The following is a 26,333-nucleotide window of genomic DNA, read 5'->3' on the forward strand; positions in this document are numbered from 1 at the left end:
TTATTGTAGTTAAATGGTAGGTTATAAAATATAAAATCCATGCCCACTAGAGAATATTGAAACAATATATTAACGTCACGTGGGAAGTGAAGTCTGGGAGGCCCGTCCATACACCGCGTAAGCGGTGAGTGAGCTCTCAGAGCTCAGACGCAGTGTGATCGTAGTTCAGAAGTACGGGTGTAGTTGTGCATGGGTCCATGTGCGTATTGATCTGTAACTTTTTTTTAACCTTGGACTTCTTTTCTGTATTCATATACAAAGCCTGGCTCATTTTTTAGTACAGTATGTTTTTTATTTAAAAAGTTTAATTCAAACAGATAAAAAATGTAAAGAGGATAGTATAATGAACTCCTGTTATTCAGCTTCCGTGGTGATTGACACATAGCCACTTTTGTTTTTCATCTAGTCCCATTTTTCCCTCCCTTCCCCACCCCTGATTACTGTAAAGCAAATCCTAGGCCTGTTTCATCCATAAAGATTTCAATATGTGTCTCTGAAAGATTATGATTCTTTATCTGTCTCTCTTTGTCTAAACCTCAATAGTATTAGTACACCTAAAAAAGGGTAATGTTAATAGAAAATATTCTCAGTTAGAATTTTAAAACTAGATTGGAGCTTGGTGAATAAGCACTTACTTGATACTTATCAATATTTGATAGTGTGGTAAGTGCTTTAGTTTGTCGATAGTTCTTACAACCATACTGCTGACACTCTCCAGTTTATAATCAGGAAACTGAAGTTCAGAAGTAATCTAAGCTCATACAGCTAATCAGTCTAGTATAAGGCACCTCTGCATGCTTTGCACTGTAGCACAAATTTATTATGTCTGTTGACCATCTACCCTATGGTGATACGCAATTTTCCTTCTGTTTTAGATTAACAAGTGGTGGAATAACCTAAGTGATGGCCAGCGGACTGTGACAGGTTTGTGTTAGCTTACACGTTTTAACCATTCAAGGAAAGAGAAATCAAACCAAAAGGTACAGTATGTCATAGTTGATGGCTTTTGTACCGTGCTCACCATGGTTTAGAAGACATAGGGAGTCTCTGTACCTTCAGGCTAATGTAAAAGTGTGAAAAATAATGTGGTGTAAAGGTATACATGATGCTCTGGGTCAGTTATTTTCTAATTTTTACCTATCTTTGTTGTAGAATCCTCGTTTGTGAAAGAGTTATAAATAATTATTACTTCCACTATTAAACTAAAGGGGACGTTGATTGAATACCTTCTTTCTGCAGAATGCTTTATACTGTACACTGTCTCTCCCTACCTCACAGGGTTGCTTACAGGTTAGTTATTTCCCTTTTTACAGATAAGGAAACTGGCTTTCAGAGAAGGAACTTTTGGAAGGTCACACTGCTAGTAAGTAGTAGAACCAAGTTTCAAAACCTGGATCTGTCTGATTCTAGAGCCATTTTCTCTTTGTTATACCCTGTCGTTTATAAAATCCTCTTAAGCATGCCGAGCATATTATGATAATTTTTGTTTATAAATTTTTATAGAAAGACAAATCTGACTATGGACTTTTTTAAGAAATTTGAGAAATGTATTTGAAAGTTCTTGAACAACTGTGCAGGCAGGAAAAATATATCTTCCTGGGGAAATAGCAAAATACTGCTTTTTCTCAAATATAGTCAGTCTTAGTGGTACTCTTAATTTTCTGTATCCACCTAAGTGGAAAAAACGTGTTAACTCTCTTCATTCAGGCTGTTTTCTGTGTCAGGAAGGTTCAGTTTTTCTGTTTCTGTATTGGAACCTGATCTGGTCTTAAAGCTTATGGTTCAGGTATTTGCTTCCTGCAGGTCTTTTTTTCTGACCTCATTGCACCTTTTAATCATTCATAACAGAACTTGCCTTATATAATTTACATGTAACATCCTTGAGGACAGTAATAAGGTTTTTCATCTGGTTGTAGCACCTAACATAACCTGCACAGAGGAAAGGCACTCAGTTAAAGTCTGTTGAGTGAAATGAATGTTGAGTGGGATTTTGAATCAAAGGAATGAGATTTTTCAAAGGTATATTGCCATCCTGTAGAATTGGTTAGTCATGGAGGTCTTAATAAATATAATTTCAAGATAACTCTATAATATCTATTTCCATTGGAATTAACAGGGATTTGAGGGATTTTTTTGTAGGTCTACTTGTTTTCTGAAAGTATCTTAAAATTAACTCCTTAGGAAAGCAAAGTTTTGATTTTCTTCAGTTGATTCAAACTATCTTCAAATTAGTTGATATCTAGTATTCTTTGAAGATGGTAAAGATTTTGTGTCACTTAACATTTGAGGAAACCTGGGATCAGAATTTAAGACCTTTCTCATGCCAGTAAATACTTTATTTGAAGAAGTCAGTATATAATTAAAAATCAGTTCTTTTTTTCCTAGCCTTCTTTTTCTTTAATCAGAAGTCAGTTATTTGGCAAAGGGACATAGCAATAGAGAGGCAGGCGTTGTGATCTGACTTGCAACTCAGGTATACAGTGCTTCAACCACATAAAATGTGAATAATTATGTTAAGATCTTAAATCCTTGTCAGATTATCTGTGTGACTTCTAAAGGCTGAGGAAAAACTCTTTGAATCGGTTCAGTGTCACCTCAGGTTTCTCTTGTGGGAAATAATTATTCTGGTAGTAGTGATTCTAATTTTACAACATTTATTAGTGATGCTCAATAATCAGTGAACTATATACGAAGATTCTCATGGTTAATAAACATGTGCTTTAGTTATGTCTTGTCTCTTCAGAGGTGCCAGTTCTTACCTGCTGAGCGCTCCTGATTGCTTCCTGTAGGCTGATCCTAAGTTAGGCTGGCTCAGCTCCTGGTTTTAATTGAGGATGGTTTCATGGTGTGACAGAGTCACTTGTTTCACTCTCTTTCTTTGGATTATTGATGTTCTCTGAGTGTTAATTTTTTTCCCTTTTGAATTTTGAAAGAACTTGACAAACCCTTGGGAAGCCACTGAGCTAGAATTTCAAAGCTCTGTGAGACCAATGTACTTCTTTGGTTTATAGTACTTAATGCCCAGACAATGGCAGCGTGAAAGCTCTAGTAGGTTGAAGATTTCACAGTTATACCAAACATTTTGTGTAAAGATTTTTTGGTATTTGAATCTAATGGACTCAAATTTGGATGGCAAGATTTTGGCTCTTCTAAGTTCAGGTAGCAAAATGTTCTATGCAAATGCATTTGGTTCCTGAACTTGTTATAGCAAGCAATATCTCAGATTTATTTATATCTCTTTAGTTGTTAGTTTTGGATAAGTACAGTTCAGATCATAGGAATATCTGTAATTTATTGTATTAAGGTAGAGTCTGTCCCTTAAGGGTATGGCTCAGTTAGTTGGGTGTCGTCCCACAAAGTGACAGTTCGCTGGTTCGATTCCTGGTCAGGACACATGTCTGGATTGTGGGTTTGGTTTTTTGCTTTTTTTGTTTAATCTTAATCTTTATTGTTATACAGAAATACTCCCAAACTTCACATTGCTCTGAAAAAGTTTTTACAAGCTCACTTGGTATTTGTAGGATGAGGTTGCATTCTGGTTGCATTTGTCAAAGTTAGACTTGTGCTTTACATTTCGGCTAGTTTCCTTGATCTACAAGACTTTAAAGCCTACCCTGGAGGCCCCCAGGCAACACCCAAGCAGAGTGTTTCCTCTGCCTTTCAACCTTCCAGGAATACCTGTGAGGTACTTTCCAGGCTTTCCTGTTAACTCAGCAGAATCCTGACTTTACTATATTGGGATTTAGGTAAAGCTAAGAGGGAGAAACCTGCCAAATTATTACATCTAATTGATGAGAGAACAGGAAGGAGAATGAGAAGAGAAATCTCAAAACTGCCCCCATTGCTCTGCTAGTTCACACATCTGTTATCAGCTGTGAGGTTGAGGTACTGCAGTGCCCTAGGCCCTAACCCTCTGCCCAACCTCCACAGTCTGTTCTTTTTGTTGTTGTAGATAATTTTGTTTCTACCAGGAAAAGTTTGTTTTTTAGTTTCGGTTTCTCTCCTTGATACCTTTCAAAAGTTTTGAGCTACACCTGCCAGACTTAGGTCTCCTTCCCTACTCCTGAAGTTGCTGTAGTATTTCACTTGGTCTTATAGCTAAGCTCAACTTTTTAATCAATCACTATTTTTCCTGTAACTCTCTCTGTGCAGCCCCACCCTCAGCCCCTATTTTCAGACAAATTATTTCTGGGGAAAGCATAGCACAACTAATGCTTGAATGCCAATTAGGCTTCAAGTACTATGCTAGGTACTTTATATACATAAATACTGTAATTAATAATTATTATGTAAGTATATTTTCAGGGTAAGTTACTAGAAATAGAATTGCTGGGTCCAAAGAGTATATACATTTAAAATTTTATGTATTGTCAAGTTGCTTTAAAAGAAGCTGTATACCAATTTAAACATCTTCTAACAATGTGTGGAGTTTAAGTAAGCAATTTTGATTTCTGAAAATTGCTCACAGAGGAGGTGTTAGGTGTTCTCATCTCTAGGAAGGATGCAGAGAAATAATAATTCTTTTTTGTGTTGAGTGATTCTTGTAAAGGTATTTGCCTCCTTTATCATGAATTTGCCCCATTCTTTCCATCTGCCCATATTAGTTACCAACTGTCTCTATCTCAGTAGGAGGATGGAAGATGGGTAGTCTCGCTGTATTTCTTTGATTCCAGGAAGCTGTAGGACCAGTCCCTAACTAGTTTTTTGGATACGGCCCAGCATGAGAAATCACAGCCACTGTGTGAGGCCCACAGGATGGTCCCTGTGCACGTACTGCTGGTTCCCAGAACCTGAGATAGGGGCCCACTTGGTCTCAGTTCTTGGGCTGTTGTGCATGTGTGTGCTTGTCAGTGTCAGGACTGGCCAGGTCTGGCATCCTTCAGATAGAGGAGCTGCGGGAGGATGAACTGGCCCACCTCAGAAACAGGGAATCTTGTGCTTAGCTACTAGACTCCAAGTGGGATAATGAGTCCTTTTTTAGGAAGAGCAAAAAAGATTGTACTACGGTCCTTGAGATAAGGAGGAAAATGGATCAAGGTCACTGAACCAAGCATTGCTTCCCAAATCAGTGTATCTTTCTTTTTTTAATCAAGATATAATTCACTTAGCCCTGGCTGGTATAGCTCANTTTTAGTTTCAGTTTCTCTCCTTGATACCTTTCAAAGGTTTTGAGCTACACCTGCCAGACTTAGGTCTCCTTCCCTACTCCTGAAGTTGCTGTAGTGTTTCACTTGGTCTTATAGCTAAGCTCAACTTTTTAATCAATCACTATTTTTCCTGTAACTCTCTCTGTGCAGCCCCACCCCCAGCCCCCATTTTCAGACATTATTTCTGGGGAAAGCATAGCACAACTAATGCTCGAATGCCAATTAGGCTTCAAGTACTATGCTAGGTACTTTATATACATAAATACTGTAATTAATAATTATTATATAAGTATATATTCAGGGTAATTTACTAGAAATAGAATTGCTGGGTCCAGAGAGTATATACATTTAAAATTTTATGTATTGTCAAGTTGCTTTAAAAGAAGCTGTATACCAATTTAAACATCTTCTAACAATGTGTGGAGTTTAAGTAAGTTATTTTGATTTCTGAAAATTGCTCACAGAGGAGGTGTTAGGGGTTCTCATCTGTAGGAAGGATGCAGAGAAATAATAATTCTTTTTTGTGTTGAGTGATTCTTGTAAAGGTATTTGCCTCCTTTATCATGAATTTGCCCCATTCTTTCCATCTGCCCATATTAGTTACCAACTGTCTCTATCTCAGTAGGAGGATGGAAGATGGGTAGTCTCGCTGTATTTCTTTGATTCCAGGAAGCTGCAGGACCAGTCCCTAACTAGTTTTTTGGATACGGCCCAGCATGAGAAATCACAGCCACTGTGTGAGGCCCACAGGATGGTCCCTGTGCACGTACTGCTGGTTCCCAGAACCTGAGATAGGGGCCCACTTGGTCTCAGTTCTTGGGCTGTTGTGCATGTGTGTGCTTGTCAGTGTCAGGACTGGCCAGGTCTGGCATCCTTCAGATAGAGGAGCTGCGGGAGGATGAACTGGCCCACCTCAGAAACAGGGAATCTTGTGCTTAGCTACTAGACTCCAAGTGGGATAATGAGTCCTTTTTTAGGAAGAGCAAAAAAGATTGTACTACGGTCCTTGAGATAAGGAGGAAAATGGATCAAGGTCACTGAACCAAGCATTGCTTCCCAAATCAGTGTATCTTTCTTTTTTTAATCAAGATATAATTCACTTAGCCCTGGCTGGTGTAGCTCAGTGGACTGAGCGCCGGCCTGCGAACCACATGATTGTGGTTCGATTCCCAGTCAGGGCACATGCCTGGGTTGCAGGCCAGTTCCCAGCGGGGTACTCATGAGAGGCAACCATACATTGATATTTCTCTCCTTCCCTTCCGCTCTAAAGATAAATAAATAAAATCTTTAAAAAAAGATATAATTCACTTACACAATTCATCATTTAAAAGTGTACAGTTCAGTGGTTTCTACTTACAAGCTTGTGCAGCCATCATCATCACCATCATCGTCATCTATTCTCAGAACGTCGTCATTACCCCAGAAAGAAACCCCAAACACATCAGCAGTCATTCCCCGTCCCCTTTCTGCCCTCAGTCCTAGGCAGCCACTAATCTGTTTTTTCCCCTGTGGATTTGCCCGTTCTGGACATTTCATACAAGTGGAATCGCATAATATGTGGCTTTTTGTGTCTGCTTCTTTCATGTAGAATAGTGTTTTCAAGGTTCACCCATGTTGTAGCATGTGCCAGTACTTAATTCTTTTATGGCCAAATAGTATTTCGTTGTAGGATATATCACATTTGTTTCTGTGTTAATGAGTTAATGGGCTTTTGAGTTGTTTCCACCTTTTGGCTGTTGTGAATGAATATTTGGGTACAAGTCTGTTTTGAGTCCCTGCTTTCAGTTCTTTGAGGTATATATTTAGAAGTAGAATTGCTGGATCACATGATAATTCTATGTTTAACTTTTTGAGGAGCTGCCAAATGTTTTTCACCACCTGTACCATTTTACATTCCTATCATCATATACAAGAGTTCTAGTTCTTCATATTCTTGCACAGTAATTATTTTCTTTTTTTTAAAAAAATAGTATCCATCCATGTGTGTCAAGTGGTATTTTGTGGTTTTGACCTGCATTTCCCTAATGACTAGAATACTAGTGTCTTTTGTTGAGTTGTAAGTGTTCTTTATGTATTCTAGATACTAGACCCTTATTAGATATATGGTTTGCAAATATTTTTCGTATTCTGTGGGTAGTCTCTCACTTTATGAATAGTATTCTTTGAAAAAAATAGTATTCTTTGAAGCACTACCATTTTTTATTGTGATGAGCTCTATTTCATCTATTTTTTATTTTATTTTTTAAATATTTTACTTTATTTTTTATTTTAGAGAGAGGGGACGAAAGGGAGAAAGAGAGGGAGAAACATTGATGTGAGAGAGAAACATGGCTGCTTGGCTTCCATACATGCCCCAGGGGACCAAACTTGCAATCCAGGCATGTGCTTTGATCAGGAATTGAACCAGCAACCTTTTGGTTTGCAGGACAAGCCCAATCAACTGAACTACACTGGCTGGGGCTTATTACTTGTTCTTGAAGTATTCTGTCAAGAAAACTGTCACCTGCCCTGGCTGGTGTAGCTCAGTGGATTGAGCACAAGCCTGTGAACCAGAGGATCGTGGTTCGATTCCGTCAGGGCACATGCCTGGGTTGCAGGCCAGTTCCCTGCAGGCCATTTCCCAGCAGGGGATGCACAAAAGACAACCATACATTGATATTTCTCTCCCTCTCTCCTTCCCCTCTAAAGATAAATAAATAAATAAAATCTTTAAAAAAAAACACTAAAAAAAAAAAAAGAAAACTGTCACCTGATCCAAAGACATAGAAATTTACACCTGTTTTCTTCTAAGTTTTAAAGTTATAGCTTTTACAGTTAGGCCTTTGATTCATTTTGAGTTAATGTTTGTATTCAGTGTGAGGTAGTGGTTCACTTCCATTCTTTTCATTTTGGACATCTACTTGTCTCAGCACCATTTGTTGAAAAACCTGTTTTCTATCCATTGAACTGTCTTGGGACCATTTTAAAAAACCAGTTGACCACAGATGTATGCGTGGACTTCTGGACTCTCGGTTCTTTTTTTAAAAAAATACATGTTATTGATTATGCCATTACAGTTGTCCCATTTCCCCCCTTCATTCCCCTCCACCCCCCACACCCCTCCCCCACCATTCCCCCCCCTTTTAATTTATGTCCATGTATCACAAGTTCTTTAGATTCTATATTTCCCATACTATTCTTGCCCTTCCCACTGTCTGTTTTCTACCTACCGTCTATGCTACTTACTCTGTGTACCTTCCCCCCCCTTCTCCTCCTCCTACTCCCCTGTTGCTAACCCTCCATGTGATCTCCATTTCTGTGGTTCCACTCCTGATCTAGCTGTCCTCTTAGTTTGCTTTTGTTTTAGGTGTGATTGTTAATAACTGTGAGTTTGCTGTCCTTTCACTGTTCATATTTTTTATCTTTTTCTTAGATAAGTCCCTTTAACATTTCATATAATAGGGGCTTGGTGATGGACTCCTTGAATTTGACCTTATCTGAGAAGCACTTTATCTGCCCTTCCATTCTAAGTGAAAGCTTTGCTGGATAGAGGAATCTTGGATGTAGGTCTTTGGATTTCATGATTTGGAATACTTCTTTCCAGCTCCTTCTTGCCTGTGAGGTCTCTTTTGAGAAATCCACTGGCAGTCTGATGGGAACTCCTTTGTAGGTGACTATCCCCTTATCTCTTGCTGCTTCTAGGATTCTCTCCTTTATTTTAGTCTTGGCTAATGTAATTATGATGTGCCTTGGTAGGTTCCTTTTTTGGGTCCAACTTTTTTGGGACTCTGAGCTTCTTGGATTTCCTGGAAGTCTATTTCCTTTGCCAGACTGGGGAAGTTCTCCTTTATTATTTGTTCAAATAAGTTTTCCACTTGTTGCTGTTCTTCTTCCCTTCTGGTACCCCTATAATTCGGATGTTGGAACATTTAAAGATGTCCTGGAGGTTACTAAGACTCTCCTCATTTTTTTGAATTCTTGTTTCTTCATTCTTTTCTGTTTGGTCTTTTTTTCTTCCTTCTAGTCCACTCCCTTGATTTGAGTCCCAGTTTCCTTTCCATCACTATTGGATTCCTGTGCATTTCCCTTCATTTCACTTAGTTCAGCCTTCATTTGTTCCTCTACTTTGCGACTAAAATCAACCAGTTCTGTGAGCATCCTGGTCACCAGTGTTCTGAACTGTGCATCTGATAGGTTGGCTATCTCTTGGTCACTTAGAAGTATTGGCTCTGGGGCTTTGAACTGTTCTTCTTGAGCCATAATGTTTTGGTCTGTTCGCGCCTGTTACATATGAGTGGCGAAGCCTTAGGTGTTCACCAGGGCAGGGTGACCCAGTAGCTGGGTTGTGATGCTGTATGTGGGGGCGGGGTCACAGAGGGGCAATAGTGTCTGTTCTGGTCTCTCTTGGATTTTGGTCCCCTCTGCTGCTTCCTGTAAGCAAATTGGGCCCTTCTGGTGCTGGTTCCCGGGTGTGTGGGCTTGTGCACCCTCCTGGACCGTGTGGGTCTCTCCAACAAACTCTCTGGGAGCCTGGGACCTTCTCCTGGCACCTCGACCCTGAAAGTTTTCCCAGTTGGTGCTTTTAGGCTTTAATTCCCATCTCTGGGGCCCTGGTTTGCATGGTCTGTTTCACTACTCGCTCCTCTGCCTGGTTTATCTGCGCGATCAGCCAGCCGCCTTGCCGCCTTGCGCCCTCACTGGGTCCGCCCATTGCCACCCCACACCTGGGATCTGCCAACTGCTGCCTGTGCACCTGAGTTGGTCCGACCACCTTTTCCTGTGAGACCCTGCTCTGCCAGCTGCTGACTCCGCCCCTCTTTCTGGTCTGGCTGAAGGGTTCGTTGTTGTCGGACTTTGGTACAGTTCAATTTTCCATGTTTTGGTTGCATTTTTGTTACTAAAACTTTGTTGTCTTTAAACTTGATTGTGCGAGGAGACACAGTGTTTCCACTTATGCCTCCATCTTGGGCGGAAGTCCCCAAGCCTATATCACTCAACCCTTTAAGGTAGATTTTATTACCCCCATTTTATGGAATGGAAAACTGAGGCTGAGAGGTTGGGCCTCTTGACCAGGTTATAGTGTAAGGAGGACAGAGTCAGTTCTACTGGACTCCTTTACCCACCTTACCTTCGTGCTGCCTCCTAGGCCTAGGATTGCTGTACAACCTCTTCTTCACCTACTATAGGCAGATGGCCTGTGCTCTCTCCCAGATAAGGAGCCCTTTGTCTGGTGTTTGAAGTTTTAGAGTGACCAGGGTCAAAAGAAATTCTATTGGCTACCTATGTGCAATAAAGAGCTCTACATTAGGAATTCTGGTTTGGCCACTTAATTTGGCTCTTTGAAAACTTGTACCTCTTAGAGCCACAGTTTTCTCTTCTATAATTGGATATGCAAGGAAGAAAATCCTTGCTACTTTTCTCATTTCTTTTTAATTTGTTAGTGTGTTTTATAAAGAATAATAGTGGTTTGTATACATAGTTTGGGTGTGTTTGTTCAGTAGTTTACTGATGGGTGCCTAATCGTAGACCAGACCACCTGTCTGTGAAGTGAGGGGTTTGGGCTACAGTGTGTGTGTAGCAGTGCCGTGTTCTGTCATAATTGACCAGAAAGATTGCCTGTATTTGAGTTGAAAACTTGGCAATGTTAACTCTTTGGCTACTATTGACCTTGAAATATTTGGTTATGTTTCCATCTTTCTTGTCTTTCTTCTAGTTGTAGTCTCTTCAGCCAGAGATGCTCTCTAATTCTCTACAGTGCTGTGGTGCTTGTGATTTCCAGACATGTGTTCTGTGTGCCACCTGTCTCGGGAAGTAGCCCATGGAACTGGCAGAATAGGTGCCATTTTTCATCCTCGCAGGCAGGTTTTAGGGACCCTATCTTGCTCTCTTTGTATTGAATCGCAATCGGAGCAAACCGCAGAGCTCTGACTATTTTTCTGATCATTGAAACCTAGGCCAAACAATTCTCAGGTCTTTTTCACCCTGAGATATCTCAATCACTATGTACAACAACCTGGACCTAAGAGAGTTCTCTAGGTAGTAAGGAAGTTTGACTCTCCCCAAAGAAACTAAAAACCCCAGGTGAAGTACCACACTAATCACTGCCCATTTCCTTTAGTTAGGAGTCCCTTCCTCCCTCTGAGGTGATTCTGCCCTTCCTCTGCTCATCTGCCCCCGCCCAGAGTTCAGGGCTCCTCATTAGGAGGCACACACAGTGCTCACACTTGCCTTGCTGAGGACTCCTTTTCCTCATCCTTTCATAAATACTGTCTTTCACCGAAGACGGAATCACATCTGTCTCAGTCCCCACTAGTAAGACTGATAAAATTGATGGAATCAATTCAGTGAAATGCGGTAAAACACCATTTACTTTGGAGAAAGAAAAAAAATGCTTCCAGTTCATCTATGATATACCACCAGTTATAAGATGCATCTTGATTTCAGATATTAAATAGGACAGATACCTTAGAATCTATGACAGTGGTATCTTCCCTTCCTGCCTACCTCTCAAGTAGGAGAACAAACACTGGAGAGACTAGGAATGCCAGGGGATAGCTGGGAGCCTTAGTGAATAAGCAACATGGAAGCAAAAGGTAACTCCAAGATGTAGCAGCTGGCAGGCATTGGACAATGAGTGTCCTCTGAAATACATCCTCTTACCCGGATGCTGGAGTCAGTCCCATCAGCAGTGCAGGTGTTACCGGTGCTAGTTGCCCTTTGTGTCCAAGAGAACGAGTAAATGTTTAAAGTTCTTTAACTCAAGTAGGTGAGTGCCTACTGCGTGCGAGGGGTTTTGGTACATAAAATTAATATACTTTTAAACGTTTGTAGTTTCCAAGAATAACAGTTTTGTGATTAAACAGCTAACGTTATCATTAAATAAACCTACTCAGTTGAGTGGTAGTTTTAGTAGCATCAGTTCTTACAGAAAAATGAAAGTCACCCAACTCCCCTAAATAAATATGTTTTCAAAAGCAATTACAAAATTCTTCCAGAGTACTACTAAATTCTTAGCTAATAAGTATTTTTATCAAACATGTGGATCTTCATCTACACAGATAATCATAGATGTTTCATAAGCTGTCCATAAATTTAAGAAGCATACCATTCCTTGTAAAAAAGGAAGTGGTGTTATATAGCTCTTCTCCTCTTGGCCAAAGGACCTAGTCTGTACATTATTTCTGTCTGTGGCTCAGCCATCTTCAAACAATAGTTATAGATCTGATGATTGATTTAGAAGAGTGGACTGTTGCGAAGCAATAAACTATGGATCTGAGTGAAGGACGTTAGCTCCTAGAGCATTTGCAGTCTTTCAGGAATTCTCTGACTTCACCAACCCATGTCAGTTTTGGTTCTTCAGAACACTGCTTTCACTTACGTTCCTTAGCCCACCTTTTCTCCCCAAGTATGTAAAACTCTTACATAATTGTGGTAGAAAATCTTATTCAGGTGGACTTTTAATCAGACGTTCTTTGCTCTTATTTTTAACCTCCCTAAATTATAAATATTTATTTTGTAGGTATCATAGCTGCAAATGTTTTTGTGTTCTGTTTATGGAGAGTACCTTCTCTACAGCGGACAATGATCAGATATTTTACATCCAATCCAGCCTCAAGTAAGTCTAATGTGTGATTTTATTTTGAGATAGAGGTAATATGAAAATATGCTCTATGTTAATTGAAATACTATAAAAAGGATGAATTCTTGTTAACAGTTATAAACAAAATCAGAGGGTAGACTGTAAACTCTTTGAGAACAGGGACCTCAACTATCTTACTACTATGTCCCAGGTACCTACAATGTACCTTGCACATTCTGATATCTAAATATTATTTAATGACCTATGATTTGTGATCACTACAAATTTACTCTTTGAGAAGATTGTTATGTACAACCTCATGTCTATAATTAAAATTGTTTATTAATTCTTCTTTATTTCAAGAATAATTTTTTTATTTATTCTTTTTAAAAGATTTTGGTTTATTTGCCCTGGCTGGTATACTCATTGGATTGAATGCCAGCCTGCAAACCAAAGGGTCTCTGGTTCATTTTCCAGTCTAGGGCACATGCCTGGGTTGTGGGCTAGGGCCCTAGTAGGGGGCGTGTGAGAGGCAACCACACACTGATATTTCTCTCCCTGTCTTTCTCCCTCCCTCTCCCTCTCTAAAAATAAATAAACAAAAATCTTAAGATTTTACATACTTATTTTTAGAGAGAAGAAGGGAGGGAGAAAAACATCAATGTGTGAGATACATCGATGAGTTACCTCTTGCAGGCCCCCAAATGGGGACCTGGCTTACACACCAGACATGTGCCCTGATTGGGAATTGAACTGGCAACCTTTTGGTTCACAGGCCAGCACTCGATCCATTGAGCCACACCAGCCAGGGCACTCTGATTCTTCCTTCTAACCAACTTTTGCTGTAAGGACAAGTTGTTTTTGTTGAACTGAAAAGTTTTAATGCTTGCTTAATAAGTAGAAAAGAGATTTAAGATATATTTTTACCACTTTGAAAAATGCTTTTGTAAACCAACTTATTTAACCTTTTAACTGGCTCTGTTTTGTTTCCTATGTTTGATTTCACAATAATAATGGAAAAACTTAAATAGGCAGCTTTTACTGGCTTTGTGTTCCATGATTATCAGACTCTGTTTTTCTTTCTCTTTTAGAGGTCCTTTGTTCTCCGATGTTGCTGTCCACATTCAGTCATTTCTCCTTGTTTCACATGGCTGCAAATATGTATGTTTTGTGGAGCTTCTCCTCCAGCATAGTAAACATTCTGGGTCAGGAGCAGTTCATGGCAGTGTACTTGTCTGCAGGTAATGAGCTTTGTTCTTGGGCCTTTCGGAGTATTGTCACTCACCTGTCTGGAGAAGGGCATGGCCACATCCTATGTACGCAATAGGAAGTGCTGAGTATGCGTTTGTTTCTCAGATTGGGTGTAGAGAAGGTGCCATAGATGGCTAGGGCTGTTGACTTCCCTGCTTCTCATTTCGCAGGTTTCCTCTTACTTGAATTATGAAACTACTGTTTAGTTTTAAATTAGCCAGGTAGACAGGAGTTAAGGTTTAGTGTTCAACTTAAACATGTCATTTTTATGTCAGTAGGTCTTGGTTGCTTTAGCCTCAGGCTCCTTATTTTACAGATAAGTAATTCCCAGACTTCGCAGCTGTCTCAGTCCTCTGAATCTTAAGCTCATTTCCCACAGTGTGTTGAGTTTCCAGAAAGCTTTAGATCTGAGCTCTCCAGTAAGACTCAAGAATGCGTTTATTCCTGCAAGCCTATGTGTTAGCGTGGGAGCCCTCCAGTGGTGGTCCTGGAGGTGGCGTTTCCTTATTCCCGCCAGGAAATTGTGCAGGATTCCAGGTTCCCAGATGCTGCTGAATTGACATTTGGTTGGGTAAATTCCATTTCTTTCTCTTTTTGCAGAATGTACTTAATTAAAGCCATGAAGTATAAAAAATTGTTTCTAAAATCCCTTCATTGAAAACAGTATATCTGGCAGTTATTCTGTAGTGAAAAAAGCATTGAGCTTGGACGTGGAAGACCTAGGTTCAGATACATTTTCTACCAGCTGTGTCTCGTTGCAGAAAAGACTGTACACCTTTCTGAGGATAATGATACTCTCTTATGACACAGGGTCGTAGACAGGATTAAATAGAAGCATCCACCACAAGGCCCAGAGTTAGTACCTAATCGGTGTTAATTAAATACTCAAGTTCATCCAGTCCCTTAAAACTAGGAACTGAGCAGTTTCTCTGGCCTGAAAGATTAATTATGTAGTTCTTTCCCCAAGCAGTAGTTGTGTTGTAGGTACAAAGAGCCTGTTGTAGTTGTCATTAATTACTGCTCTATAGGAAGCTGTTTTGTAAATGACAGCGTCTGGCTCAGATGATATTGGAGCGAAAGGGACCTGTAAAGGATCATCTAATCTAAATCCACAGCAGAGTGATTGGGCAAGCCCGGTAAAATATAGACTCCCTGGTCCCACTCCAGAGACTCGGATTTAGTGTTTGGAATTCAGCCCAGAGAGTTCCCAGGCAGTTGCTGGGTTTGGAAGCTGGTCTCTTCATCGTGTAGGTGAGGGAAATGGTAACTAGTGTAAAAGACCCTGTGTCACTCAGCAGCTTGTGCGGTGGGCCAGGCTTTTCTTTCCCTGTCAGATATCTGTAGTGACAGAGTTGCAGGATAAGTTCATGCCTGCACCTGCAGTCACTCCAGTGGAAACCTGGCGTGTTAGTCTCTGGGGTGGAGATGGGATACGGAAATCATTTTAATACCTCGCTAAAATTACTGAACTCTGACTTATTTCTCAGGTGTTATTTCCAATTTTGTCAGTTATGTATGTAAAGTTGCCACAGGAAGATATGGACCATCACTTGGAGCAGTAAGTATTTCTAATTAAAAAATTTTTAATATAGGTTTTAACTTCATTTTGAAGTAATTCTGGAGTTACAAAAAGGTGACAGAATTAGTAGAAAGAGTTTCTGTATACACTTCACCCTACTGTCAATGACAGAGGGATCGTATAATTACCAAAGCCAGGAAAGTAACATCGAAACAATTCTATTAACTAATTTGTATCTAATTTAGAATTTATACAGTTGTAAAGCCTTACAAATTTGAGGTTATAGCTTTTAACTATTGACCATTTATATATGCTTACTGGAACAGTACATATCAAGAGTAGTCAAGCTCTGGCTTGTGTGGCTCAGTGGAATGAGCACTGGCCTGTGAATTGAAAGGTTGCTGGTTTGATTCCTTGTCAGGGCACACGCCTGGGTTGTGGGCCAGATCCCCAGGTGGGGGTGCACAAGAGGCAACCACACTTTGATGTTTCTCTCCCTCTCCTTCTCTCTCCCTTCCCCTCTAAAAGTAAATAAATAAAACCCTTTAAAAAATAAATGAATAATAATTATTATTTTTATTGTAAATATTTTAAAATTTATATATGTATATATTTATATATATTACACACAGACAAAATCACAATGGAACATTAGCTATTAGGAAGAATGAACTCTTGCCCTGGCTGGTATAGCTCAGTGGATTAAGCACAGGCTGTGAACCAAAGGGTCACTGGTTTGATTCCTAGTTAGGGTACGTGCCTGGGTTGGGGGCTAGGTCCCCAGTGGGGGCCATGTGAGAGGCAGCCACATACTGTTTTTTTTCCCTCTCTTTCCTCTGTTCCTCTCTTCTAAAAATAAATAAATAAAATTTAAAAAAATGAATGAATGAATTCTTGTCTTTTGCAACAACATGGATGGATATATACAGTATTATGCCAAGTGAACTAAGTTGAACAGAGAAAGACAAATACCATGTGACTTCATTTGCACGCAGAATTTAAAAAACAAAACAAATGAACAAAAAACACAAGAAACAAACTGATAGATATAGAGAACAAACTGATGGTTGCCAAAGGCGGGGTGCGGTGGAAGGGTGGCTGAAAAGAGGGAATGAGATTAAGAAGTACGCACTTCCAGTGATCAGATCAATCATGGGGCTAAAATGGACAGCATATGGAATACAGTCACTCATATAACTGCTTACAGTGACAGGTGGTTCTTACACTTACTATGCTGATCACCTCATAAGGTGTATGTGTTGTATCACTGTGTCGTCTTCCTGGAACTTAATATAATATTGTGTGCCAGCTATAATTTAAAATGTTTTTTAAAAAATATTTATTGAGGACTTCCGCCAAGATAGAGGCATAGGTGGAAACACTGTGCCTTCTCCCACAACCAAGTTTGAATACAACAAAGGTTTGGAGAACAAAGACACAGCCAAAAAACAGAAAATTGTATTATACGGCAACCACTAACCGTTCAACGGGGACGGTAAGAGAGGCGGAGCCAGCAGCGGAGCACGGTCGGGCAGGACAGATCCCCCGACCTAGGTGCGCAAGTGGCCCGGACCCAGTCAGGGTGTGGGGCAGACTGCAGTCGCACATTTGCGCATAGTAAGACGGACCGCGCAGGCCCCAGGGGGGCGAGGGCTGACGGTGGTGGCACACTCACATGCAGTGGGACGAAACGCGTGGGCCCGGTGACGGTGGCAGCTGCTGCACCTGTGGGGGCCCCAGCAGGAGATGGCAGACGGGACACCATTGCTCCTCTTTGACCCCGCCCCCACATACAGAGTCACAACCCAGCGACTGAGTTGCCCTGCTCTGGTGAACACCTTAGGGCTCTGATCCTGATACGTAACAGGCACGAACAGCCCAAAAGATGGCGCAAGAAGAACTCAAAGTCCTAGAGCCGATAACTCTCAGCAACCGAGAAATTGCCAGCCTCTCAGAAGCACAATTCAAGATACTCTTTATCAGGATGCTCACAGAACTGGTTGATTATAGTCACAAATTAAAGGAACAGATGAAGGCTAAACTAATTGAAATGAAGGGAGATGTCCAGGAAACCAATAGCGATGGAAAGGAAACTGGGACTCAAATCAATGGAATGGACCAGAAGGAAGAACGAAACATCCCACCAGAAAGGAATGAAGAAATGAGAATTCAAAAAAAATGAGGAGAGGCTTAGGAACCTCCAGGACATCTTTAAACGTTCCAACATCCGGATTATAGGGGTACCAGAAGGGAGAAAGACAGCCACGAGTGGAAAACTTATTTGAACAAATAATAAAGGAGAACTTCCCCAGTCTGGCAAAGGAAATAGACTTCCAGGAAATCCAAGAAGCTCAGAGAGTCCCAAAGAAGTTGGACCCAAAAAAGGAACCTACCAAGGCACATCATAATTCCATTAGCCAAGACTAAAATGAAGGAGAGAATCCTAGAAGCAGCAAGAGATAAGGGGACAGTCACCTACAAAGGAGTTCCCATCAGACTGCCAGTGGATTTCTCAAAAGAGACCTCACAGGCAAGAAGGAGCTGGAAAGAAGTATTCCAAATCACGAAATCCAAAGATCTACAGCCAAGGTTGCTCTATCCAGCAAAACTTTCATTTAGAATGGAAGGGCAGATAAAGTGCTTCTCAGATAAGGTCAAGTTCAAGGAGTTCATCATCACCAGGCCCTTATTATATGAAATGCTAAAGGGACTTATATAAGAAAAAGAAGATGAAAAATATGAACAATGAAAGGACAGCAAACTCACAGTTATTAACAACCACACCTAAAACAAAAGCAAACCTAGAGGACAGCTAGATCAGGAGTGGAACCATAGAAATGAAGAACATATGGAGGGTTAGAAATGGGGGTGGGAGGAGGAGAAGGGGGGAGAAGGTACAGAAAATAGCATAGATGGTAGGTAGAAAATAGATAAGGGGGAGGGCAAGAATAGTATGGGAAATATAGAATCTAAAGAACTTGAGACACGTTATAAATTAATCGGGGGGGGCGGAGAATGGTGGGGGAGGGAGTGTGCGGGTGAAAGGGAATGAAGGGGGGAATAGAACAACTGTAATGGTATAATCAATAAAATATATTTAAAAAATAAAAATAAAACATTAAGATTAAAATGCCTACCAAAAAAATTTATTTATTTTTAGCCCTGGCTGGTGTAACTCAGTAGATTGAGCGTGGGCCTGGGAACCAGAGGATCACAGATTGATTCCTAGTCAGGGCACATGCCTGGGTTGCAGGCCAGTTCCCAGCAGGGGATGCATGAGAGGCAACTATATATTGATGTTTCTCTCCCTCTCTCTTTCCCTTCCCCTCTAAAAATAAATAAAATATTTAAAAATTTTATTTATTTTTAGGAAAGGGTAGGAAGAGAAACATCAGTGCACAGGAGATACGGATTGGTTGCCTCTTGCACACCCCCTTCTGGGGTCCTGGCCTGCAACTCAGGCATGTGCCCTGACCAGGAATCTTTTGGTCCACAGGCTGGCACTCAGTCCACTGACCCATACCAGCCAGTGCTAAAATGTTTTGTTTGTTTTTTAATTTAAAATATTTTTTAAAAAGACTAGTCAGGCCCTGGCTGGTATAGCTCAGTGGATTGAGCGCGGGCCTGCGAACCAGAGGATCGCGGTTTGATTCCCAGTCAGGGCACATGCCTGGGTTGCAGGCGGGTTCCCTGCAGGCCAACTCCCAGCAGGGGACGCATGAAAGGCAACCATACATTGATGTTTCTCTCCCTCTCTCCTTCCCTTCCCTCTAAAGATAAATAAATAAATAAAATTAAAAAAAAAAAAAGACTAGTCAGAACAGTGGGTATCTGATCCCTATAAAACAGAAAGCCTAATCTAGCACGGGAAAGTTCTGATTGTAGATTTGAATCTGGTACTATCTATTTAGACAATATTTGAGTGTCTACTTTGCAGATTAGACTCCTAGGCACTGGGGATACAGCCAGTGAGCAAGATAATCAAAATTCCTGCCCTCAGGAGCTATGTTCCAGATGCCTGAAAAAAATTAAATTACATATGTGCCCTTTTTTTGAGTTTCATGGCAGATTTCTAGGCGCATGTAAATATTTACATAATATTCTCTAGAGACTATATACATATTTAAATGCTAATGTACTTAAATGCAAATAGGGAATTTAATATTTAAAGCAACTCTAAAAGTTCAATTTTGGTAAAGAGTGCTTATGTAAAATAACCCTATGATTTCTGTGTTCCTCAGAACGGAGTACAGCAGCATGGTATTAGAATTAGACTGCGTGTGAGTCCCAGCTCTCCCACTTACCTGTGATTTCTAGGGCACTTTACTTACCCTCTCTGAACCCCAGTTTCCCCATATAAAAGGGAAAAGCACACCTATTTCTGATGTGTAATACAAGGGGGTTTAGCATGCTTAGCGTAGTCGGGAGCATGCAGGAAGAGACGTGGAAGTGGGGTGGTTCCTGGTCATTCATCAGAACCCCGTAGAGCCATGGCAGGGCAGTTTTATCCCCAAACACTTGCATTCATCGTTGGTTAAAAGTCAAGGGAACTAAATCACCAGGTGTAATGTATTTTTAACGAGGAATTGGGGGGGGGCTACAAATCATAAAATAGTATTAGAAAATGTGAAATATTAGTCTTATTGCCTTCATCATAATCCTTTGTTAAATGATGAAGGGGACTATTAAAGAATAGTTGTCAGTTGCCATATTGGCACTAGAAAGCAAGAATTTGTTAAGGGCACTAGATTTTGCCAAGGGTTTTCTTTAGTTAAAGCTGTGCATATTCTGAACCTTATTTAAAAATTGAGTTTCTTACTAGTTATTGGCAGGAAGCTTTTCTCTAATCTGCTTTTCAAAAGTTTATTTTCTGTGAGACATAATTCTTCATCTTGAGATGGCAAAGGTCAGTCAAACGTTTGTTGTCAGAGACAGTATTTGTTAAAATGTTACAGAAATTTCACTTGAAGTTATAAATTTATCATAGGCCAAATTTGCTTTCTGACATTATGATAATCTGTTTGTGGTAATTTTATTGATTTAACTATCACTGACCCAACCTTAACATAAAGTGAATTTTCTTGCTCAGTCAGGAAAATGTCTTTAATTGCTTTTATTTATTTATTTATTTATTTATTTATTTATTATTTTTAGAGAGAGGGGAAGGAAGGGAGCAATAGAGAGAGAGAACCATTGATGTGAGAGAAGCATCATCAGTCAGTTGCCTCTCTCAGGTCCCCAGCCCAGGACCTGTCCTGCAACCCTGCTTCTGCCCTGGCTGGGAATCGAACTGGGAACCTTTGGGTTCGCAGGCCAGCACTCACTCCACTGAGCCACCCCAGCCAGCACTCTTTAGTCTCCCCTTTACAGGTTTCAAGTAAAATAAAATGGTCACTACAGCATATTCACTTGGAATTCCGTTTTGATTTGTCTGTAGTGTTTTGGAGTGTATCTCCTTGTATAACTTTTTTAGTGGCTGCTCTTGATACTGCAGTGGATATACACCACTTAAATTCCACACATCAGGGTTTCTTTGGGCAGTTCATGCTCTCTCTCTGGTTGGGGGGCTTTGTTGTTGAAGTTTGAGAAGTTCTTTTTTAGCTATTAAATGAAACGCAGCATTTGACATGTTTAATACGGTCCCTGGAGTTCATTCGGCACTCACATGCTGGTTGTTACACATCTTATCGCCTGCAGTTAAATCCTTGCCAGGCGGTTACTATGTGATAGACTGGGAACCCCTCTGCCCAGTATTTTGTGCATTAGTAACTGAAAGCTTGTGAGCTCTGTGCTCACATAGAAATGTGTGGCTTACTAACTTCCTGGGAAAGTACTGCTCCTTTAGATGTTGTGGTCTCTGAGCATGTTGAGAGTTTCACGTTTCTGCATGTGCTCTTTTGCAGTCCGGCGCCATCATGACTGTGCTTGCAGCTGTCTGTACCAAGGTCCCAGAAGGGAGGCTCGCCATCATCTTCCTTCCGATGTTCACATTCACGGCAGGGAATGTGAGTGTTTCATGAAGTGAAGCGTGGGGACAGTGGTGATGTTTCTATATTGACTATTCTTACCCTTAAATTAGAAGTGGCAGTGCTGTTGAAGTCAAAGTTGTATCAGTTATGTTCTCTTTTGTGGCTTGCAGGCCCTAAAAGCCATTATTGCCATGGACACAGCAGGAATGGTCCTGGGATGGAAGTTTTTTGATCATGCGGCACATCTTGGGGGAGCTCTCTTTGGCATGTAAGTTTGAGTGTTGTTGATTGCTGTGCGGCTTTTTCAGGGCATCTTCCTCTCCAACCCCTAAGGAAGGCGGAGTGAGGCAGGGGCAGGTGGGGTTGGGAGGGCGGGGAACCCTCAACAGGGTTTGCTTTGGTCTTGCCCATTTCACCATGTGAGGTGGGACATGAGAATATTGGCCCCCCACCCCCCTCAGTCATTTGTAGAGAGAGACCCTACTTTTAACCTCAGGTCACCCTGACTTCTGACCTGTCATGAATCCCAGACCCCAGTGTGGGCTGTATTCTCCTTTCCCCAGTCTCAGGCTTCTCCCCTGCCCAAAGCCAACCCAGACCTCCACCACATGGGCGCTAGTGAGCACACTGAGTGCTCAAGGCTGTGCTCCGCCTGCAAAGAGTGTGTGCCTGATGCTGAGTGATGGGCTAGGCGTCGTAAACCACCAGTGTCCGCTCACTGAGCATCTGTCATTGGTGGGCACTGAACTTACACTGTCACTGCCTCCATTGCATGGGTGGGCTCAGAAGTGCTCTTCCTCAGGTCACACAGCTCTTAAGTAGCAGAGCGGAGATTTTAACCCACATTCAAACCCCTGTTGTGCCAGGTTTAGGACAGGTGCATTGAGGCCACAAGACCTTTCGCTTGTGCTTCAGACAGGGGATGTTTGCCTGAAACAGCACTGCGCACAGTGTCTGCCGGCTCCACGCTCCTGGGCCCTCTGACCACAGAGGCTCCGTGGCAGGGGCGCTGTCTTTGTATAAATGTTGCCTTTTGCCCTCACTTGGTTTTTACTGTTTCATGACAATAAGTTTTAATTTAAAGAAAAGTTAAGTGTTAATTTTTTTAAGTAGGAAAATCTATTCTAAGTGGAGGAGTTTTGCCCAGTAGGCGGTGGAATTAAATGCCATTTTTAATTTTCAGTGGTGATTAAAGAATAGCATATGCGAGTTCTAGCTTTAACAGCAATGCATTATAAATAGTAGAAACTGACCTGATATTACAGTGTGAGAAACATAAAGATGTATGAACAAGGGTTCTGTTTTATGAACTCTAAATTTATCTGGATCTTTCTATGTATACTTAAAGGATCTTCTCCCCAACAGGTTTTTATTCTTTTGAACTATAATTAGATGACCTTTTTCCATTCTGAAAATAATTGGATCAAATACATTTTAAAGTCTGGGGCCTGAAAGGCAGAGGAATCCTTTCTCTTTGTGTTTCTAATTTCAACTTCTTTCATTTACTCTATCTCAGTCATCCAGAACTCATCTTTAATCCAGGTTTCAAAATCTTTACAGTGGCGAAGAGTCCATTCGTGTCCTCCTGTGCATTTCCTTGACTTCGTGTCCTTCACCAAATTTTGTGGCCTTAACCTTGAACTATTGCAGCAGTAATGGCTAACATTGAATATTTGCTGTATGCCTGAGCTGAGGACTGAGTGTAACAAGAATACTCTGAAAGTCCTGTGGGGCATTCCATTTTACAGAAAGGAAACCGCTCAGAGAAGGGGATTTACCCGAGGTCACAAAGTCATTGCAGACCTAGAGTTTTAGACGGAGTACCAGACTGTGAGGCTAAATTATTTTGAAATGTTTTCTTAATTTAAATGTAGCCAGATAACCAGATACATTTTAATTTACATGTATAATCAGAACAGTGTACCTATAAGATTAAAGTATTTGACTCCTTGCTTAAAATAAGTAGGTTAAAAAATTTGGGGAAGAACACTATTAAATGGAGAGCGTCTGACAAGTGATTCATTTCTTGCAAGAGTTTTATAATTTCATTTGAATCTTAGAGTGGTACTTGTTCTCTTGTTCTGAGTTCACCACAGAATTTGATTCTAAGTCCAAAAGAATTCTGTTACATGCCTATTAATTTGCAGGTTTTTGAGTATCTTTTTTCATTCTGTAACTTTACTAATTTTCTTAATCTTTTGAAATTTTAATGGTGATTATTTTTATGATCAGATTTTAACTATTTTGAGTGAATATTAAGATTTAGGTACAGTTCCATCACCTTATAATAAAAAAAATGCTCATGACATTTAAAAGTGGCAAAACCTTAAACTGCTACTTTGGTACCAATGTAAAGCAAAAGGAGCGTTTTTTTTCCAGTCAGATGTCTGAGAGATGCAAAGATGAACAAAGCCTAGTCTTTGCCTTGGGACAAGAAATCTGGGGAAACCAGGGCAGAAATAAAGGTTTCAGGACAGCCATTTCAGGTCAACCCCACCTCCTCCAGTAAGCCCTCCAAGATTCTCCCCCAGGACAGGAGGCTCATGCAGCTTGTGCTGCCTTTCAGTAGAGTGCCTGGTCTTGCAGAACCTAGACTGCTCAACTTCTCAAAAGCAGGTCCCTCTCGTCTGTCACTCACTCTGTGCTCTTCAGCTTATGTTCCCTCGTGCTGTAGTACCGCACAACGGTCAGAGCGCAGGCTCCGAGTCATGTTGGCATTCCGGTGATTCCTAGCTGTGCAGCGTGAGCAAATTAAGACTAAAACTCTGCTTCTGCTTCCTCAGCTCATTGCTTCAGGCTCCTTTTAGGCAGTTTTTAACAGGAGAGTGGGGATTGGAACTGTAATTTAAAAGGTGGGCAGACTTTGGATCAGCAGATGGCCCTTTGTGTAGCCAGGTGGAAAATGATGAAAAGCGTTTAAACTAGCCATCATTAGTAAACTCCACTTGTGAATTTTCTCACCAGGTTGAGACTTGGTCTGACCTGCTATATTAGCACCTTGGGCAGATTACCTTCTCTCAGACGTGGTCCCTCCCGTCTGTAACAGGAGAAGGGGGCTTGGCTTGCGGGCTGTGGTGAACCCAGAGGCGGGTGCCTGAAGGAAGTGCTTAGACTGTTCAGATCAGTCACACGTGGTCTCGCCCTTCCTAGAGCTTTTCCATACTCCATATGTTAAAGGTAATGCATAGATTTATAGCAAATAAATCAGTCAGCTATTTTAATAAGCTAGATGGTAAATGACCAAAAATTGGCATTAATTTTTCAATGTCAATTTGATATCATTGTACTTACCATTCATATGTCACACTATTTCTTTTCCCCAGATGGTATATTACTTATGGTCATGAACTCATCTGGAAGAACAGGGAGCCTCTAGTGAAAATTTGGCATGAAATGAGGACTAACAGCCCCAAAAAAGGAGGCGGCTCAAAGTAAAACTGGGGTTGGACGATACTGACACCCCCAGTCCATGGCCCGAAAGCCCCAGGAACCCATCGGCTCTGGAGTGCCCCAGTCTCTGCTCCTGCCTGGAAGGCCCCGGCATGTGCAGCTTTCCCAGTATTTTAAACTGTGTCCTCACTACACGTCTTATTAGAAAGTGAACTGTGACAGAGTTGCAAAATAAAGGTTTGTATCTCTAGTTTGTAAACAGACAGTGTGTCTCTTTTGAAGAACACTGAGGCCGCCCTGGAATCTTGTTACATGTGACGCGGCTGGAGCCGTGAGCCCAGCAAGGGCGCAGGGACAGACCTGATGGAAGCTTGGAGGGAAGCCTGGGACAGCTCCCAGGTTTCTGCACATTGGCCTCCTCAAGTCCCTGCTAAGCACTCACTTTTATGTGCCCACTCCTTCGCTGGGTTGACGGACAGAAGTTAAGAGTATCTTCTCTCCGACATGGTCTGAAACAACAGCTGCAGTATTTTCTAAATGTCCTCAACAAAGGTAATGTTTCCTGGCAATGAGTGACATAAAAAAAGCTCTTTTTAGGTTTTTGCTTTCTAGGTTAAAATTGTAGCTTAATTAAGACTTACAAGAAGTATCTTGGATAAACTTGGATGAGTCTGAGTCTAACTGCGTCTCACTTGAACGTTCACTTGAAAACGAACGTTCTTTGAGCTGAAACATCTTAATGACGTGGCCGACAGCGGCCCCCGTAGTAGCTTCACTTTCGTGGGAATAACTTGCCCTCGTGATTACGAAGTATTTCTAGGAAACGTAATTTGAGAACTTAAGTTTTTCTTAAGCAGATTTACAGGGGAGTTCTTAGTGTTTTAGTGCCTCCGAAGGTTACACCACACCGTCGCCTTGCGCTGGAGAGGAGTCGAGGCCCTGGCTTGCAAGGTGCAGGGCACAGAGCGCTGGGTTTTGTGAGGCCGTGGGAGTCGTGCCCACCTCACACAGTGCGGGCAGCTGAACAGCAGCCTGTCCTCAGGGCACAGGAGTTGTCTGGGATTTGGCATTGTTTCACATCTTTTTCCCATCTGATTGTCCAGGATTTGGCATTTTTTTCAAGTCTTTTTCACTCGACTGTGAAGTACCAGTATTCTTACCAGACAGGATTCTGCTGCAAACCAATGCCACTCCCAGGAGAGAGTTTTTTTAATCCAGTCCCCATTTTGCCTAAAAGGAACTGGGGCAGTTGTGTGAGAACTGCCCAGGGTCACACTGCTGTGCTCTGATGTTTTGGAGTGTGATGCCAGCAAACTGTGACATCTGGATGAGGCAGGAAGTGCTTTCAGAGATAGGATAGGAGGCTGAGATCACAGGGACGTGTCACAGGGAGCTCAGTGAAACGCATGGCTTGCCAGGGGCAGACCAGGGAAACTGTGGAGACCTGTCTCTTCTCCCTGCTCTGTTGGTGCTCTGGGGAGGAGCGTTAGGAAATCCAG

At 41.3% G+C, this 26,333-nt stretch overlaps 1 protein-coding gene across 2 annotated transcripts in view; it reads left to right on the forward strand.

Annotated features, from left to right (window-relative positions):
- PARL (presenilin associated rhomboid like) overlaps positions 1–25,097 on the forward strand; it is a 33,880-nt gene extending 8,783 nt beyond the window's left edge. Inside the window, exons 4-10 of one of the 2 annotated variants that reach the window (XM_037027533.1) lie at positions 876–924; positions 12,646–12,741; positions 13,797–13,946; positions 15,444–15,514; positions 21,379–21,480; positions 21,615–21,712; positions 24,768–25,097. In XM_037027533.1, coding sequence (XP_036883428.1) covers positions 876–924; positions 12,646–12,741; positions 13,797–13,946; positions 15,444–15,514; positions 21,379–21,480; positions 21,615–21,712; positions 24,768–24,879 — 678 coding nt within the window. In that variant the 3' untranslated portion in view covers positions 24,880–25,097. The remainder of the gene's footprint in view (positions 1–875; positions 925–12,645; positions 12,742–13,796; positions 13,947–15,443; positions 15,515–21,378; positions 21,481–21,614; positions 21,713–24,767) is intronic. The other variant, XM_037027534.1, reaches the window with a different exon arrangement.
- Positions 25,098–26,333: the final 1,236 nt, after the last annotated feature.

This window comes from Sturnira hondurensis, unplaced genomic scaffold (assembly GCF_014824575.4).
Source record: "Sturnira hondurensis isolate 20B ecotype Veracruz unplaced genomic scaffold, ASM1482457v3 Scaffold0019216, whole genome shotgun sequence".
Taxonomy (NCBI): domain Eukaryota; kingdom Metazoa; phylum Chordata; class Mammalia; order Chiroptera; family Phyllostomidae; genus Sturnira; species Sturnira hondurensis.